Source organism: Penicillium brevicompactum, assembly GCF_028827555.1.
Source record: "Penicillium brevicompactum strain IBT 35665 chromosome Unknown utg000001l_segment0_segment0, whole genome shotgun sequence".
In the NCBI taxonomy this organism is placed as follows: Eukaryota; Fungi; Ascomycota; class Eurotiomycetes; order Eurotiales; family Aspergillaceae; genus Penicillium; species Penicillium brevicompactum.
Window position 1 is genome coordinate 3,951,516 of NW_026623203.1, and position 15,555 is coordinate 3,967,070.

At 49.1% G+C, this 15,555-nt stretch overlaps 3 protein-coding genes across 3 annotated transcripts; all 3 read right to left on the reverse strand.

Annotated features, from left to right (window-relative positions):
- Positions 1 to 81: 81 nt before the first annotated feature.
- N7506_001286 (LITAF-like zinc ribbon domain-containing protein) lies at positions 82 to 881 on the reverse strand (the record flags this gene model as incomplete). Its single annotated transcript, XM_056950582.1, has 3 exons — positions 82 to 307; positions 374 to 625; positions 676 to 881. The coding sequence occupies 3 exons, from the start codon at positions 879 to 881 to the stop codon at positions 82 to 84; spliced, it is 684 nt and encodes a 227-aa protein (XP_056816497.1).
- Positions 882 to 1,404: 523 nt separating this feature from the next.
- Positions 1,405 to 2,484, reverse strand: N7506_001287 (uncharacterized protein; the record flags this gene model as incomplete). The annotated part of the gene is made up of 2 exons (XM_056950583.1): positions 1,405 to 2,304; positions 2,359 to 2,484. 2 exons carry the CDS (start codon positions 2,482 to 2,484, stop codon positions 1,405 to 1,407), a joined length of 1,026 nt encoding a protein of 341 aa, XP_056816498.1.
- A 396-nt stretch (positions 2,485 to 2,880) lies between these two features.
- On the reverse strand, positions 2,881 to 4,869 carry zfpA (uncharacterized protein; the record flags this gene model as incomplete). The annotated part of the gene is made up of 2 exons (XM_056950584.1): positions 2,881 to 4,295; positions 4,347 to 4,869. The coding sequence occupies 2 exons, from the start codon at positions 4,867 to 4,869 to the stop codon at positions 2,881 to 2,883; spliced, it is 1,938 nt and encodes a 645-aa protein (XP_056816499.1).
- Positions 4,870 to 15,555: the final 10,686 nt, after the last annotated feature.

A 15,555-nucleotide genomic window follows, 5' to 3' on the forward strand; every position in this document is an offset into this window, starting at 1 on the left:
ACCAAACAAACTCCAATACACGGATATAAACCAAAAGAACAAACCATAAGATAGAAATCAATCCCCAAATACCCATCCCCATCAGTTCTTCATAACAGCCTCAGGAGCCTGAATAGGCCTAGGCTCCACAGCAACGATCCCCGGATTACTCGGCGAGAACACCTGAACAGGCGCATCATGCGGCACAAGAGCAACCCTCTTCCCACATTGCGAGCAGAAATGATGAGCATCATGACACATCTCCATACAATATGGCAATATGGCACAGCAGATACCTCCAAAAAGACAACAGGCAACAGCTGCCATACTGTGATTCGTTAGCACTGATTCATGTCCGAAGGAGGGAATTGCGTCGATCCGCGCTTGAACTCACGAAGTAGACCCTGTGCTCTCCTTCGTAACTTTTGTCATAGCCTGCTGATAGCAGAAGGGACAGCTGATTAATTTGGATTCATCGTAGAGCCGCTCGAGAGGTGTGAGGCGCGGGTCTGCTGGTGGGACCTGTGCGTTCATGGCGACCTTCTCGTCGTAGCTTGGATATGTTGGCTGGACACGCGCTGCTTCTATCGGATCTCCGCTATTGATGGCTGCCGCTGGGGGCGCGGTGATGGATTCTTTTTGAATACTGTCAAGGTCAGTATGTCAAGTGTTTTCCTGGGGATGTGAGTAACGTACTCTTCGTATGTTGGGGGTAGCGCAGAGGGCATGGCGGATGGGCCTTCGAGGGATCTAGTTGCTTCTGCTGCAGTTGTCTCTGTCGGCGCAGAGATTTCGTCCGCTACCGCTGGAGTTGATCCTGTTGGCGCAGTCTCATTGTTTTGAACTGGTTCCACGGCGGGAACAGGCATCTCTGCCACTGTCTCTTTGTCGCTGTTACCCATGATTGAATTTGTGTAGACAGATGTAGACAGAAAAAGGTAATTTGAAAATCTCTGCGCAGGAAAAAAAGGACAAACTGAAAACTAAGAGCGACCGAGTGGCACGCTATGCTCTTTAAATGTATAGTGCTAACTAAACGGGGGCCGCGCTTGGGTGGATCAAGGGACAATTGAGGCTTAAAGCAGTGCAAGCGGGTCAAGGCAAAAACTTCAATCCAATGAACGACGTCGAGGCAGACAGGCAAATGGGATGAGTCATTTGACCAACCAAAGCTAGCAGAACTCGGCTATCGGAGTGGCTAGGTTCGAGTATTGGCCCCCGGGTTGCAGACTAAAAGGTTTGGTGTAGGCTTGGCCTCGAGAACGGTCCGGCTGTTTACGAGGGCATTGCAACAAAGCCAATATAATACGAAGGGGGCGCAGTTCGTGAATATGCAGGGACCATGAAAGTCGTGTTGACTTCATGGAATGCGAATCTGGGGTATCTGATTCTAGTATGCAAGTCTACCCTGTAATTATACACGAATCATAGAGAAGGGCCCCGAGAATCAGTGCGAGGGTATCCTACTGTAGCGAGCACCTGCGTCAGGTGCTCGGGATTCTCGCGCAACGAGTCCCACTCACCTTCGGCCTTAACCATCAACGTCGCTGCGAGGATGGTGCCGTTCAGCGAGAGAACACCGGGGTCTGCAATGTCTCTTGCCGCGGCAGGGTCAATAGGCATGAGTGCTGTCTCTTGTTTGCGCGGGCAGATCAACATCGTCGAGCGGGTCATGGCCAAATTGTAACTGATGGAGGACGGTCCCTGTGAAGAGAGGGTTTCGGTGTCTTGCCCTGGGGAGTGCCCTCGGGTGGCGGCTGCCGCAGCCTTGTAGAGGGTAATGTAGATGGAGTGAAGGGTATCTGCAGAGGGATTTGGCGGTAGCGGGAGGGCGAAATGAGCAAAAGGAAGGCCGGACAGGTGCTGGAATTTGGTTGATGGGGAAGGCGAGGTGGGTTGCAGGAGGTCAATCAAGGGGTGCCAGGCCTCGGAGCCGGGTTGGCGCATAGCCTCAACGGGGAGGAATTGAAGATGGCGATGGGGTTGACTGGCTCCGCTGTCGTCGCCAGAGTTGAAGAAAGCGAAGAGACTCTTGGAGTCATCCTCGGCGTTCCATGCTTTGAGGCACTCATATGTCGCTTCTAGATCGGCCTTGTCAAGTAGATCGGTCTGGGCCTGCCAGTCCTTCGTCACGAGCAGGAAGTGATTGGGGATCACGGGGAACTTGTTGAGAATGAGGTTGTAAACGGGCTTCTCGGGCGGGAACTGAGCGATCAGGAGATCTGGAGAGGGATTTTCGAAGGGATCAGGCTTCGGTTTTGGGCCAGGTTCGGGTTTGAGGTTGGAAGGTTTCTTTGCGAGGGCAGGACAATAACGTAGTTGGTACTGTTTGTTGTTAGCTCTGTGGTCGGAAGGTCATGAGGTCATTCGCTCACTCACGGAGATTCCTGCAGCATTGATGATGGATAAATGAGTTTTGGAGAACACGAGATGGCCAGCATCTCGAGCAGCTGTAAAGCGCCTGGCAACCAAGGCCGGCAATGACTCTGATAGACCTAATTGCATTGTGAGGTGAGTGACGTGAGAGGGGAAGTCGGGGGCACGCTCGGACTTGGCTACGTAAGGCGGTTCTTCCGCCTTTCTTTTGAAGCGGCGATCTACACCTACAACCTTGGAATTATAGGATTAATGCTAATGAACTCGAATAGAAGTGTGGTAGTTAATTTTGTATTCATTAGAGCCCAATTTCATTCACATCCCGTCCAGCAGGATGTCAGAATCAGAAAAAAGTAAACAAAGTAGAATCATCTCATATCCCAAGGTATCATCCATAATCCGTATTCAGACAAATCGCTCGTAAAGACGCTGCAATACGAAAGACACGGAAAGAAAAACACAAAACTCCCCAAGGGGAGAAAAGGAAGCAAAGCAAGACAAAAGGAAAACACAAAGGAGTTTCGTTCAGGCCATTAATTCGTTGATTGAAACTTCATCATCATGGTGGGTCAATTCCGGCAACAACATGGCCGGTTGACCCATGATGTGAGGAAGAGGACCGCTCAGCCAAGGCCCGCGCTCCTCGTCAGATGCATTTAGAACACCTTCGGCACGCTTGAGGGTTTCGACGTCCAGGTCGGTGATGTAGGCATCGCGGTTGGCGCTGTCGGGGCCAGCGGGTAGGGGCAGACGGACTTCGAACTCGTTGTTGAGCATCATTTCGTCTTTCCAAAGGCGGCGCGGGCCATCGAAGACGCAGAGAACACGCTTTTTGGTCTTCATGCTGCTGCTGGGGCAGCCCCAGGAGTTGGGGTAGTTGCCGCGGTTGTTGCGCCGACGGGTAGCGACAGGTCGGGGCGCCTTATTCTTCGAGATCGCGTTGCCGGTGCCAATGATTGGACGTGAGGCTGGAATACCACTCCTGGACTTCTTGACGCCGCGCCAACTTGCGGCGTCCAACTCGTCTTCATCGAGGTCTTCGTAATCGTCGTATTCGGGGGTGTCGAGAAGCTGGTGCTTTTCCATGGTCTTCTTGACTTCTTCGTCAGATGCGACTTCTGCTAAATGCTGCTGGTTGATTGCTTCCGACGGCTCTTCCTGCTGAACCACGCGGAGAACACAGTCGTCCAAGTGCTCGTAGAAGTCCTGGGCGTTGCTGAAGGTGACTGAGCAAGTCGAACACTTTCCAGTTGCATCGGGACTGTAGTTTGTGCCCTTCTTGGGAGCGCCAGGGCTGCGCTTGCGGCAGTTGGGAGGTGTTTGCTCGACACCGTGGACGGCGGTCAAGTGACGCTTGAAGACATCGGCGCGGTTGAAGCTCTTCTCGGCGGGGGATCCGGAGCCTGGGCAGAAGCCACACACCATGGTCCCCTTGTAGTGGGTCAGGGTGTGACGGTTCTTGTCGTATTTGCGGGCGAAGCCCTTGATGTGATACTCGCAAGTCATGATGGGGCACTTCTCGGGACGCTCCGACATATGTGTCAACATGTGCGCCTTCAAGTCCTTGAAGACTCGGCCACATTCAGGGTGTGGGCATCGCCCTTTTTCTTTAATGTCTTCGTCCGCTTCCACACTGCTCAGCGCTGGGCTGGGCTGTGAGTGCTGCGATTGGATGGATGAAACAGAAGATCGTCGGTCATGGACCGAGACGGGTCGTGAGTTTGAGGGTTGGGGAACCATAAGAGGGGAGTGATCAGCGTGTTGCACTGGGTGTGAGCGCGGTGAGCGCTCTGGGATATCATTATAGGATACAGGAGAATGGGCGGGAGAGTTTGGGAGATAGATTGGTGGCACGTTGAAAGAAGAGGTAGGCTGTTCGGGGTATGGCATAGTAGCAGGCACACCATGTCCTTGGTGCACTGGCTGGATCAATGAGGGATCTAAATCGAGTCAGTATACTTCCACTGGCTGCAATTGGGCTCCAAACATACCGACGTATGGGTCCGGAAACTTTTCCTGGTAGAGTATGTCCATATCCATCGCGCTTCCCATGTACTCATTTGGGAATATATCACCCATGACGGCGGCTGGTAAACCCAATCCGTGATTGGTGTTCACCCAGTTCTCGTGGAAATTTTGAGCAGTACCAGAGTATGGCGAGCCCATCGCCGATGAAGAAGCACTGGCAATGGAAGGGCCCGAGGCGGCAGAGCCAGTGGGGATATGGTGTTCGGCGGAATGGGAAGCGGAAACTGAAGGAGGTGTAGTGGGCAAAGAAGAGAAATGGGCGGTCTTTTGGAGCTGTGTGGAATCGAAAAGGGACTGGTTATCGTAGTAGGAATGGTGGAGACGGGACAGATCGGTTTGTCCGTACTGGGCTAGAGTATCCACGGGGAAGGAGAACATGCCCGGGTCCAAGGTCATGGGGTCGTAGTAAGATTGTTTAACTCTAGCTTCGGCCATCTTCCTGGATTGAGGGAAGAGGGTGAAATCGTGGGATTCGAAGGTCGTCATGTCGGAGATATTGATCTAGCTGACTAGTCAATATTGTTTGCTTTAGTCTCTCAGATATATCGAACATACCGGTAATAAGGTTTCTGAATGAGATCGCGGCCCGCTCGGCTAACCAAAGATACCAACCACGAAAGGCAACGTGCGCAATTGAAACCCCGAGGAGGTAAGGAGGTGAAATGCTCGACGTCGCAAGGGAGGGTCGCATTCAAGACTCTAATGCAAGTACGCTGAGGTGACCGGGAAGACAATGGATCAAAGAGCTTGGGTGAGTCAATTCAAGGTCATGACAGGTTGGGGGGAAGAGGACGAGTGTTATAGATGTAGAAGAAGTATCTCGAATGGTGACGATGGGCCATACAGTCTTTAGTTATAGTCTAGATTTATATTATTTCCAAAAAAAAACAGGGAGATAAATGGTAAAAAAGAATAAAATAAAATAAACATTTTTATGGAATCAAAAAAAAAAAAAGAAGTTTTTGGATTTTTAAATTTTTTGTTTAAAAAAAAATGGAATCAAATAAAATCGAAAAATCGAAAAACAGGGGGGAGAAATAGTTTGAATTAGAAATTCCAACACAAGCAAAGTAAATGACGATTACCGTATTTTTTTTTTGGCATGAACCACAGTGGCGGGGCTGTGGGCAGGAAGTTAGCGTTCGGCCTCATTCGGGCTATTATTATCTGAGTATAACATGAGAAACACATGGGATTGGACTTATTCGAGATTAGTAAACCCAAAACATGGATAAGTAATCTTAGTGTCATATTTCAGCTTAGCCACTGTCAGGCCCCCTGTGACGGTCAATAGTCTATCTTCTGGGTTCTGACAGCTCGACACGATATCCACAATGCCCTACAAGGTACCGCTCCACGGTCTCTCCGGCATTTCTCCGGGAATATCTTCCACTCCCAAGGTTTGTACTGGATCTGTGAGGAATATTTTCCTGAATCATGCTCGTGGGCATTCTATTGAGAGCATATGTTCGGGGGAAAAAGCAATTATCCACACTATACCGATAATGTACTTGTGCTGCGAGGGATCTCATCTACGCATCAAACCCAAGGTACGGAGTATGGAACGTATGGAGATTGAATAAGTGATAGCGCCCTTGATCATAGGTACATGATTCATTTACTTCCTAGTTCTCCATGTGTTGGAAATCAGTTATTTGTCGTCATCGGCAAGTCCGTCCTGCATAGCCGCAATGGCCTCCCCCAGAAATTCCCAATTGGGCCTGTCATCTCCCGCTTTAGGTATAAGTAGAGTCAGCATACGGTTACCCATGCATGCTATTAATGAGTCTATCGCGGTAAACTACATATTCAGGCCATTACAGATCCAACAATGCCGCTGTAGGGAGAAGGGAGAAAGCTGTACTGGTCAGAAGCCCATCCCGCTAGTCCCGACATACTATACCGGTGGACTATGCTCAACCAAATCTTCGGAATGACAATAGTGGGGGGTTGACCATCAACTAAGCCCAGAGAGACAATGATAAACATGGGCCTGTCGATATGCCTTTTTACCAGTCTGGTAGCGAATGGGCCAGAGAAATGGGAAATGGGAATGGGAAAGGGGGGGAAGGGAAAGATACCAATAAAAATACTCGTATGGGGCACAAAATACCAGCAAAGCCACGAGTTTGGTCGATCTGTGACGGAATCATCGACCGTCTCTCCCCACAGTCAGGACTTAGCACCCACCGTGTGAATGGGAAAGTGATTGGTCCATCTGTCCCAACCCATTGAGACACGAAATGATGGGCCCCTACTCATCTCCAATGAGATTGTCGAATTGCCTTCCGAAGACTCGATGGGCGTTCCTTAGGGCCGTCGGCTCGGTGGGTTCGTGCCTTGTCCTCGCACCACTATGCTCGTACTACTACCCCTTCCTGGTGATCGTGACGGGCGATCATTACAGTGTTTGCATCGTTTTCGACTCTGGTATTCGGTCATTTTCAAGAGCCGCATACTCCGTACTGAGAGACATTTCAATCTCGACTGCTCGGTTGCCTTGTTCTTTGATTTTTAATGCCAATGCATTTCGTTGGAAATGGAAGTAGCACTTCTCACCCCCTGCTCGCTATGAACCTCTCGACCCGCGGATCTTGACACGATCCATGGATGGAGATCTTTATGGATCATATTGTCGGCTCCCTAGATTGGGAGACTTCGGAAGTACAAATCCGCTAGAGAAAAAAACAAAAATGGTCGATGGGTCTCGAAGTGATGCAGAAAAATGCCAACCCAGTTTTTCGGATGTGCCGCGCAGACTGACATTTCCCTTTTTTGAGCCCGAGATCTGGATCCATGGATCGTGTTTTCCCTATGTGATCCTGATGTGGCTACTAGTTTTTTTTTTTTTTTTTTTTCCCCATCACTAGCCCTAGAGTCATCACTGTGTACGGAGTATGTAAGCGGGATAACAGTCCACAGGTCTTGTCACCCTTCGAAACCCTGGAGCTTGAGCGCAGACCTCGTTTCACCTTCATATTCCACATCGACGATAGTGCGCCATACCAGGTGTGTTATTGGCTCCATACAGCCCTAGCCGGTGCAGGGGAGTAACAGGGCGAGCTGTCACTCGAAGCGCCCGGGGTCGGTGAGCACCAACGCGCCAGAAGATGACTAGCGCCACACTTTTGAACATGAGCCACAGCATGGCTGCAGTATGATCCAATGAGAACCGGCACAGGGCGTGATTCCAAGTCCTCACTCCTCCATTATTGGGGCTTGAGCAGTCAAAAAGCGGGTCTCTACCCTGGAAGAGAGGCGCAGCCGAGTGGATTACACCGACTGGGAGAATCGTTCGTATCTGTCGGCGCTCCCGGTCGCGTACCACACTAGTCGACACTTATGTACAGTCTAAATTCCAGATCTTACCAAAACCGGGGCAATGAAGTCACCTCCCGCGTCTCGTATTTGTGTTGACCGATCCTTTTACCCTGCTCTAGGGTGATGGCCTGGTTAAACTGGCGGTCGAGCGGCTCCCCTTTGCGCCCGGGTTTTAATGTCGGGACTTGTTTTTCCTGCATACGGAAAAAAAGGTATTTGATACAAGCTCAAGTCGGGTAGAATAATTAATGCCAGGGTTTAGGATTTGGCAGTCTTCCCGTTAACCATAATTACTGCCTTCTTGATTTGCTACCACAGGACACGGAGTATAATGTACAGCATCTAACCTTCTGGGTCGTTGCATGATCCTCAACGTGTCAAACTTAAACCCAATGTTTGAGACTCCCCGTTTACTGCTCAGATTGGCCAGTGAGGACCTGTAGCTAGCGAGAGGTTCTCACACGTGTAATTTGAAGTCAAATGTGCCCAATGGCTCGCATCACTGGCCCACTTCTGGCCCCTAGCATGAAAACAATCCTATACCCCGTAAAAACCATGTAAGCAATGCTGACGAGACTCTGTCTTACCAAACAAAAACATGATCAACGTAGCCAAGAACTCTCCACCTCGGCCGTCACCACGGCCCCGGGTTGGGGTATTGGCCATTCAGGGTGGTGAAGAGGTACATTGGCTCTGCGACCGGTAAATGACAAAAAATTAAGCGGGTCCGGCGACCCCGAGGCCATGTTTCTCAGGCCCACGATAACGATATTACAAATGCAACAGTACGGAGTAGAGGCTTAATAAATTGTCAAAATAGGTCTAAATGTGTAATCTGTGGAGGCAGGATATGCATCGGCGCTTCCGCTTGGGAATTAGAATTACTCCGTCCAGCAAGATTGAAAACAAAACATATTGCCAAATTAAGAATGTTTGATCCAAGGATCCTTCGGTCGGAACCACGGGAGACTCTATTTTGACTGTTTTCCTTTCTCGGCCTTGATAGCGTGCTCAGATCACTTTGGGGCCAGAGAGAGTCTCCAGAGTGGCAAAGCCGTAGAGCTTGCTTCCCCAGGTTGCGGTAGAGCTAAATCTAAGAATAACCCGAATAACCCGAAATGGGTGGAAGTTGCTAATCCAACGAGCGACCGCAATGTTTTGCTAAAAATGTCTCTCTAGCCGCCAGATAAACATGGGAACTGCAGATCCAGCCCTTGAGCCTCTTTTTCTATTCATGGCGATACCAAAGGCGGCTCTAAGCCCTACAGAGATGGAAAGGAGACGAAAAGGGAATCAAAGGAGGGGAAATCAAGGTCTAATCCCTGTCACCCGCGTGGTGTTTCTAAAAACAGAATTGAAACAAACCAGGGTGAAACGTCCACACCTGGGCAGGAGGTGATCGACCTTGTTATGGTGATCATAGTACTACATACGGAGCCCTCTGCACGTCTCTCCCCGGGACTCATTGCTCTCTGCTCTGTAGAGTTAGATCGAACCTATTCCGGGCTGGGGATCCTGGATTGTGCAGGTACACTGCATGGAAATTAAATACAGAGATTCTGGCTAAATATATCACACATAGTTTTTCTCCTCCCAATGCTACTCTCGTTGAGTTGGTGGTTGGTATTCCGTGCTCTGTACTCTGTAGAGTGGTCGGCGAAGTCATAGTTTAATGGTCCCCATGGTCCCCGCTGATTGATCGAAAGTCGCACCGACTCGCTAAGTTCTGCCTGTCTGACGAAGTATAGAGTACGGAGTACTCCGTACTGCGTGAGCACCTAGCCCTGGAGGTGCACGCTGATGCTTATTCCTATTTCGCTCCCCGCCTTTTCGCTTATGGCGCGAGTGTCTCGAAATTGTCAGAACTCACTAGACTAAATATCTTGGTCTAATACGCGTTGGTTGCCGTCACAACCCTTTCATGCCTACCGCCGAGTATGTTCAGATATTACACCCGGACTGAGACTGCCCGTTTGTCCTACTTCCGGCGATCGCAGACAGCTGCGACATGTCAGTGAAGAACTTAGTTCTTCGTCCAAATGACTCGAGTACCAAAACATATACTCCGTACCCAAACACAAATTCCAAATATCGCATTAGCCCACGTTGGCTCGAAAGGATCCTGCCAAATTGGGTCAAGTCTATTCGACCTTGTCTCTAGGATGTTTCAAGAACCGATTCCTGTAGCTCTCAACCGCGCGCCACAAAATGAGCAACATCATCTATGCAGGGTACATCCCTGTCCGATTAATCAAGGTAGGCTTCCAGAACAACACCAACATGTCGAGTTACACAGCAGACTGCAATACTTCCTTATTTGAAACATTCAATGCACATACGTTACATGCAACTAGCAAGGCCATCTTGGATCGTTCGAAATTGATTAGCAAACATATCAACCGTTGATTATATGTTGATTATAAACACTCATAGGGAGTAGACAATCTCACAGAGCCATCACTTGACATTTCGTTCAACTCGATTCCACATTTCGGCCCCATCGGAAAACTTCCGCTGCACGCAAGGACCCCCGTTAACTATCAAACCTGGCGATCATGAGTTCTAGACTCCACAACACCCCCAACATTGAGAGTCCCAAAGACATAAGCAATAACATGCTTAGTGAGACCTAGTTATTCCCACGACGCGGCCCGAAGGCTCCAGATTGCTGTCATGTCAACAGTACTCCATTATTATCCCCGTTTTTTTGCCCCTGAGTAAGGAGTACAGTACGGAGTAGACGTGGAAGTGATTAGAAAAAGAATGATACTATGTAACTATACGAAGTACCCCATACTCCACGCACCAGTGGTACTTCGTAGTCGAGGTAGCAATACGAAGTATAAATTACCCCGTATGAATACTACTCTATAGTACAGTACTCCGTATGAGCCTCAACTCCCCGACACGATGTTGCACTTTATGAAGTACTCCGTACTCGACTTCAAATTGAGACCCGCTTAGATGCCCGACATCGTATTCCGGCGATCAAAACACGCGGTTGATTAAGTGTACGGAGTACTTCATAACCCCGTCACGGACTTCGCCTGGTTTTGGCCCCCACAGCTCACCTACTTGGACTCTAGCACAATTTAAGTATTTGTAAACACTTTTAGGGTGCTCCATGGGGGCGGGCGCGTACATGTAGCAGCGGGATCGGGTGCACGTAAGAGGTGGATCGAGTCCAAGCGCACCGAGGCTAGTTAGCGGGTGATTTAAGTGCCCTTTGGCACGGGCACTCCGAGTTTTTTCACGGCAGAGACAATGCTCCTAATCTTCAAAGAACTAGTCCCATAATTACGGGAGTACGGAGTAGGAAGACGAAGGAAATCTCATCCAGGGCTCCACAATGTATTCTCCGTTGATTAAGGAGTACCGAGCACGGGCGTGATGTGCAGACACTAGTTACGCTATTGATTCCGGCAATGACAGGTCATACCCGCTCGATCGAATGGGCATGCTCTGACAGGTGTCCACAATGGAAATCACCTCTAGTCTGTTTTGGTGTGGCTCTGGAGATCTTGAGGTTAGATTGTGTTTAGCGGGAAAGCATTCGGACCCCTGTCAGGGGGGTTGACAAATAATTTCAACTACTAAATTAACCTCTTAGCATGTTGATGTTTGATATTAGTTGTCATTTACCAGGACTCCCAGTGCTAGTTATCTCCTTCCTATCTGATAATCTACTTAGCCACACCCCTGCTTGGGCGCTCTCGGCGCTCTGATCTCATGTATCACATGCCCAGCCCCCCCTGCATAAAGTCTTGGGAACCGGTGACATGCGTACGGAGTATACCTCGAAGTGTACGGAGTAGAGTGTCTTCTCTCTCATGGCACGCTAGGACTCTCCTTGTCTGTCTCACCTTGCTGCTCCAAAAAGGATGCACCCGTAACCTCTCGAACTTCATTATGCGCTATTGGTTGCCCTCGGGGACAAGTAGGGTGAGTTGCCATATGCCGCTGGTGCGGTCCGATCCTCTCGCTCCACGATCCCATGTGGTCGGTACTGGATGATCTGTCCATGTGGAACTACTCCGTACAGGGTTTCTGGTAACAAGACAAGACGGGTAGATACGAAGACATAATATCCGATGGTTCTTCACCTTGACCAGAGTACGGAATAAAGAGTACATATTCCTGAATGGGAAGACCTATTGGTTTGGCATAGACAAGGTTGAATGCGGGTAAAACAGGGGTTATCTGCTCGCTCACACCCATCACAGAGACAAGTTCATCGAATCAAAGCCCCGAAGCATCACTTTCGCTAAATTTCTACACACCCCAACACCCGCAATATTGGTTGGAAGACATTTATCTGGCCTTCTCGTTCGCGTAATTCTAGATTTGAAATATGTCTCTCGCGTGCAAATGCTATATGCTCACATAGGCTTTGATCTGCGTTCCTCTTGGGTGTTCATGAGTTCGTTTACCCCTCAATAGCCGGAAAAACATGCCCAATCAGCCACCTACCCGCTGGCCACTGACGACACGATCGATGCAAGATTGGCTTTGCGGTTTAGAGCCAAGCTACCTTTCCCAATCAAGTAGGTCTTGGTCTTCCAAGTTGAATGCCTGATTCAATAGGTCTCGCTGATTGGTAACTCCTCTTCGCAGATCAAACATTCTGGACTCGTGCTTTATTCCCTTTTAGATTAAGCGTGTATACGCCGTACTCCGTACATGCATCTACATAGTCTTTATCAGTCAATGTCGGCGTCTCAATGCATCCAATCAAAAGAAGTCTGGAATGTGTTCCGCACATTCCTTTCGGTCGCGACTAGTTGATTTAGTTACCGATGTACATGTGAACAACGGGGCTATTGATTAAATGAGAGCCAATGGATACTCGTAAATGAGGCATGAAGCTACGGAGTACATGTAGCGAAGAGATCATATACCCGCCCTTGGCTCTTGTGGTACATCGGGGACCAAGTACCCCATACGGAGTACTCCGTACTCCGCTCAGATTACCGTGTAGAAAGGTAGCATCTCAAGCACTGACAATAGCCGGGGGAATCTCGATGTGAACCGCTTTGGGGGAAAACCCCCATTTAGTCTACATGGTAAAAAGCATTTCCCACGCAACACCAGCGAAGCGGCCAGGGGTTCCGCGGGAAGATTCCTCGCGTGCGTCAGACAATTCGTGAGCGCTCTGGTACAAACATGGAAGTGTCAAAATTAGCCGATCACACCGTCAAGCAACGATATCGCGTGGTACGAGCAACCACGAATATCGCCCTAGTGGCCATGGTGAAATCGACTAAAGAAAATAGTCCATCAAGGCTTGTTCCTTGATCAAAACGCAAAAGACAAGAGGGTCCACGGGTCTCGCATATATTTGCACGATCAAGCCTCTATACATTACAATGTACAGCCTGGATTCCTGATTTCCTTATGATCGACGCAAATGCAGTGACGGGATCTCGGGAACTAAATTGATTGCAATGCATTCCGACAGTCCAATCGTTGGAGTGGATTCAGAGGCGCATCCACCAATCCATTCTGATGTGTCAATTTGATTGCTCTTGGCATGTCGATCCCGAACAAAGGCGAAGTGACCACACGATGTTGAAAGATATTGTGCACAATCGTGCAGAATACGACTCCGTATTTGGGAGATTTTTTACGATGGCCCAAAGATCCGATTAATCGACATGTGGATCACATCTCCACTAATTAATTTGTGAGAAATTCCAGGGCTTTGGCTCCGTTTTCCCGCATTTCCCTTTTACCCATATTGTACGGAGGACGGAGGGACCACTCCGTGTTTACTCCGTGACTGGGCCCTTACGCAGTGCCCCATTCGACTGTGCCACATTGCGAATCCCCTCTCTAGCCACGCTTTCCTGAAGGAGTTAGGGTACTTCGCTCTCCCCGAAACTGACGCACAAAGAGATCCACCCGGGTGAGGCGGTGTCACGATCGATGACTTTTTGCACACCCGGGTTTCCGAGAATGACGTTGGGGTGCACAGCATATCGTCGCCTGTCACTCCCGTGCGATTTGACGTGGAGTCGGGCGTTCCGACGCATTGGCCTTAAGAACTCGCCCAATTATCGCTTATGTGATGATCCAATGGGTATGAAAATCATCAGGCAGTTGGTTTGAAGACTTGTAGTGTGGGACGTGTGTCGATAGTGGGTGATCTGGTCGAAGTTTGGACTCTTTTGGTCGCAGGATCAGTGAATCCGGTTTTCACAAATAGGCTCGAGGGTTGGACGATCTAGTAACTAGCTTGATTTGCTGTGATGCAGATGCACTTGGGGTGATCGCACCTGGGGTGATCACCGTGATCACCGTGCAGGGTCCGGCTTTTCACTTGCTGGTCACTTTGAGGAAGCGCATATACCACCAGGCACTCCTATGAGATGTTTTGGATCGACATTTCGCGTATAGTGATTGAGCAGGTACCACTCCGTACATCGAATATGTGCTCGGTTGATACACAGCGTGCTTTCTGTGTGGGGAACCGCTCCAGCAGTCTTGACTGGCGATGATTCGCCGCCGATCTATAATTCTGTTAGCTCGTCTACAGGCATCGACCTTGCTTCTTTATGATATTTCGATTTGATATCGAGCTCAACTAACGATATTTCCCATGCAAGTACGTAAAAGCTCCATTCGACTCAGGTCTGAATATATATCAATTACGTAGTCGATGTTGGCATTTGCTTCTATCGCATCACACCAGTCATTGGCATTTATAACAGTACTGCTAGAGACCAGCGCCCAGGTATGAGCTTTGGAGTTCCGTTTTTTAAATTTCAACATGCCCCTTGCAAAACCAGTAAGCATCATGCACCTCCAAGTAAACCAGGATCATCCTGAAACGCTATCCAAGGTTTGCCCAAGGAACAACCATGCAAGACACCCCCGGGGCCATACATAAAGTTTTACTACGCAGGTTTATTCCCTACTTATCGACCTCGAAAATATGCATTTCCCGACTAGGTGTTTTGTCGCGGCCCGCGATCAGACTTTCGCTTAGAACCTAGCCCTTGGGGTGACGCAGTGTAACGACGAGGCAAGGCGTAAAACACAAGGAGCTTGGTCAACGCATATCACCTAGGCAAGATTGTGACTTAATCCATGGATTCGAGCCAGTAATATATTCCATCGGATTGAGAGGTGAGCTTCCACGGTTATCACTGGTGGACATCGATGTTTTGCAGCGCTTGTCGTGGACACATATTCGCCACATTACCCGACTCTCGAATCCTACAGTCGGCCCTGTCCAGGCGAAGATTCCGAGCGAAGGATCCAAGAACTCAATAACCCAATAACGTGGGGTATCAGCAATATTGTCCACGAGTCAAGTTGTACAAACCAAACTTGGAAAAGCTAAGAAAAGAATACCATTACGCCCAAAAAGGAGTCTGATCCAAGTTGAAACAATAATGTTGTACAAACCACTCCCACAAGATCCAGAAAATCCGAAAACCAAACTAAAAGCACCCCTCGCAGAAACCTTGAGACCATGAGGGAACGGACATATGAGAGTCAGCAGTTCAAGTCCCCTTTCCTAAATTGTGCATGTTAACCGAACGCCCTCATGGAACGAGGATAAGTGTTACGCAAAGATACCTCGTGCTTTTGTTCGACTTTGTTCGAATTTTGCGCCAGCTTGTACAATCTATATGCCAGATTGGTTCCCGATCTGCTAGTTCGAGTACAGAGTATAATATACAGAGAAAGACTCCAAGGTGGGAGGTGGGAGGTGGGAGGTGGGAGGTGGGAGGTGGGAGGTAAGAGACATGAGGTGCAGTTGGCCTAAAAAGCGACCGAATATCTCCGAGTAATGTCGATGAAAATAGCATATCATCAGAAGATAAAGAAACTATGTCAATACCC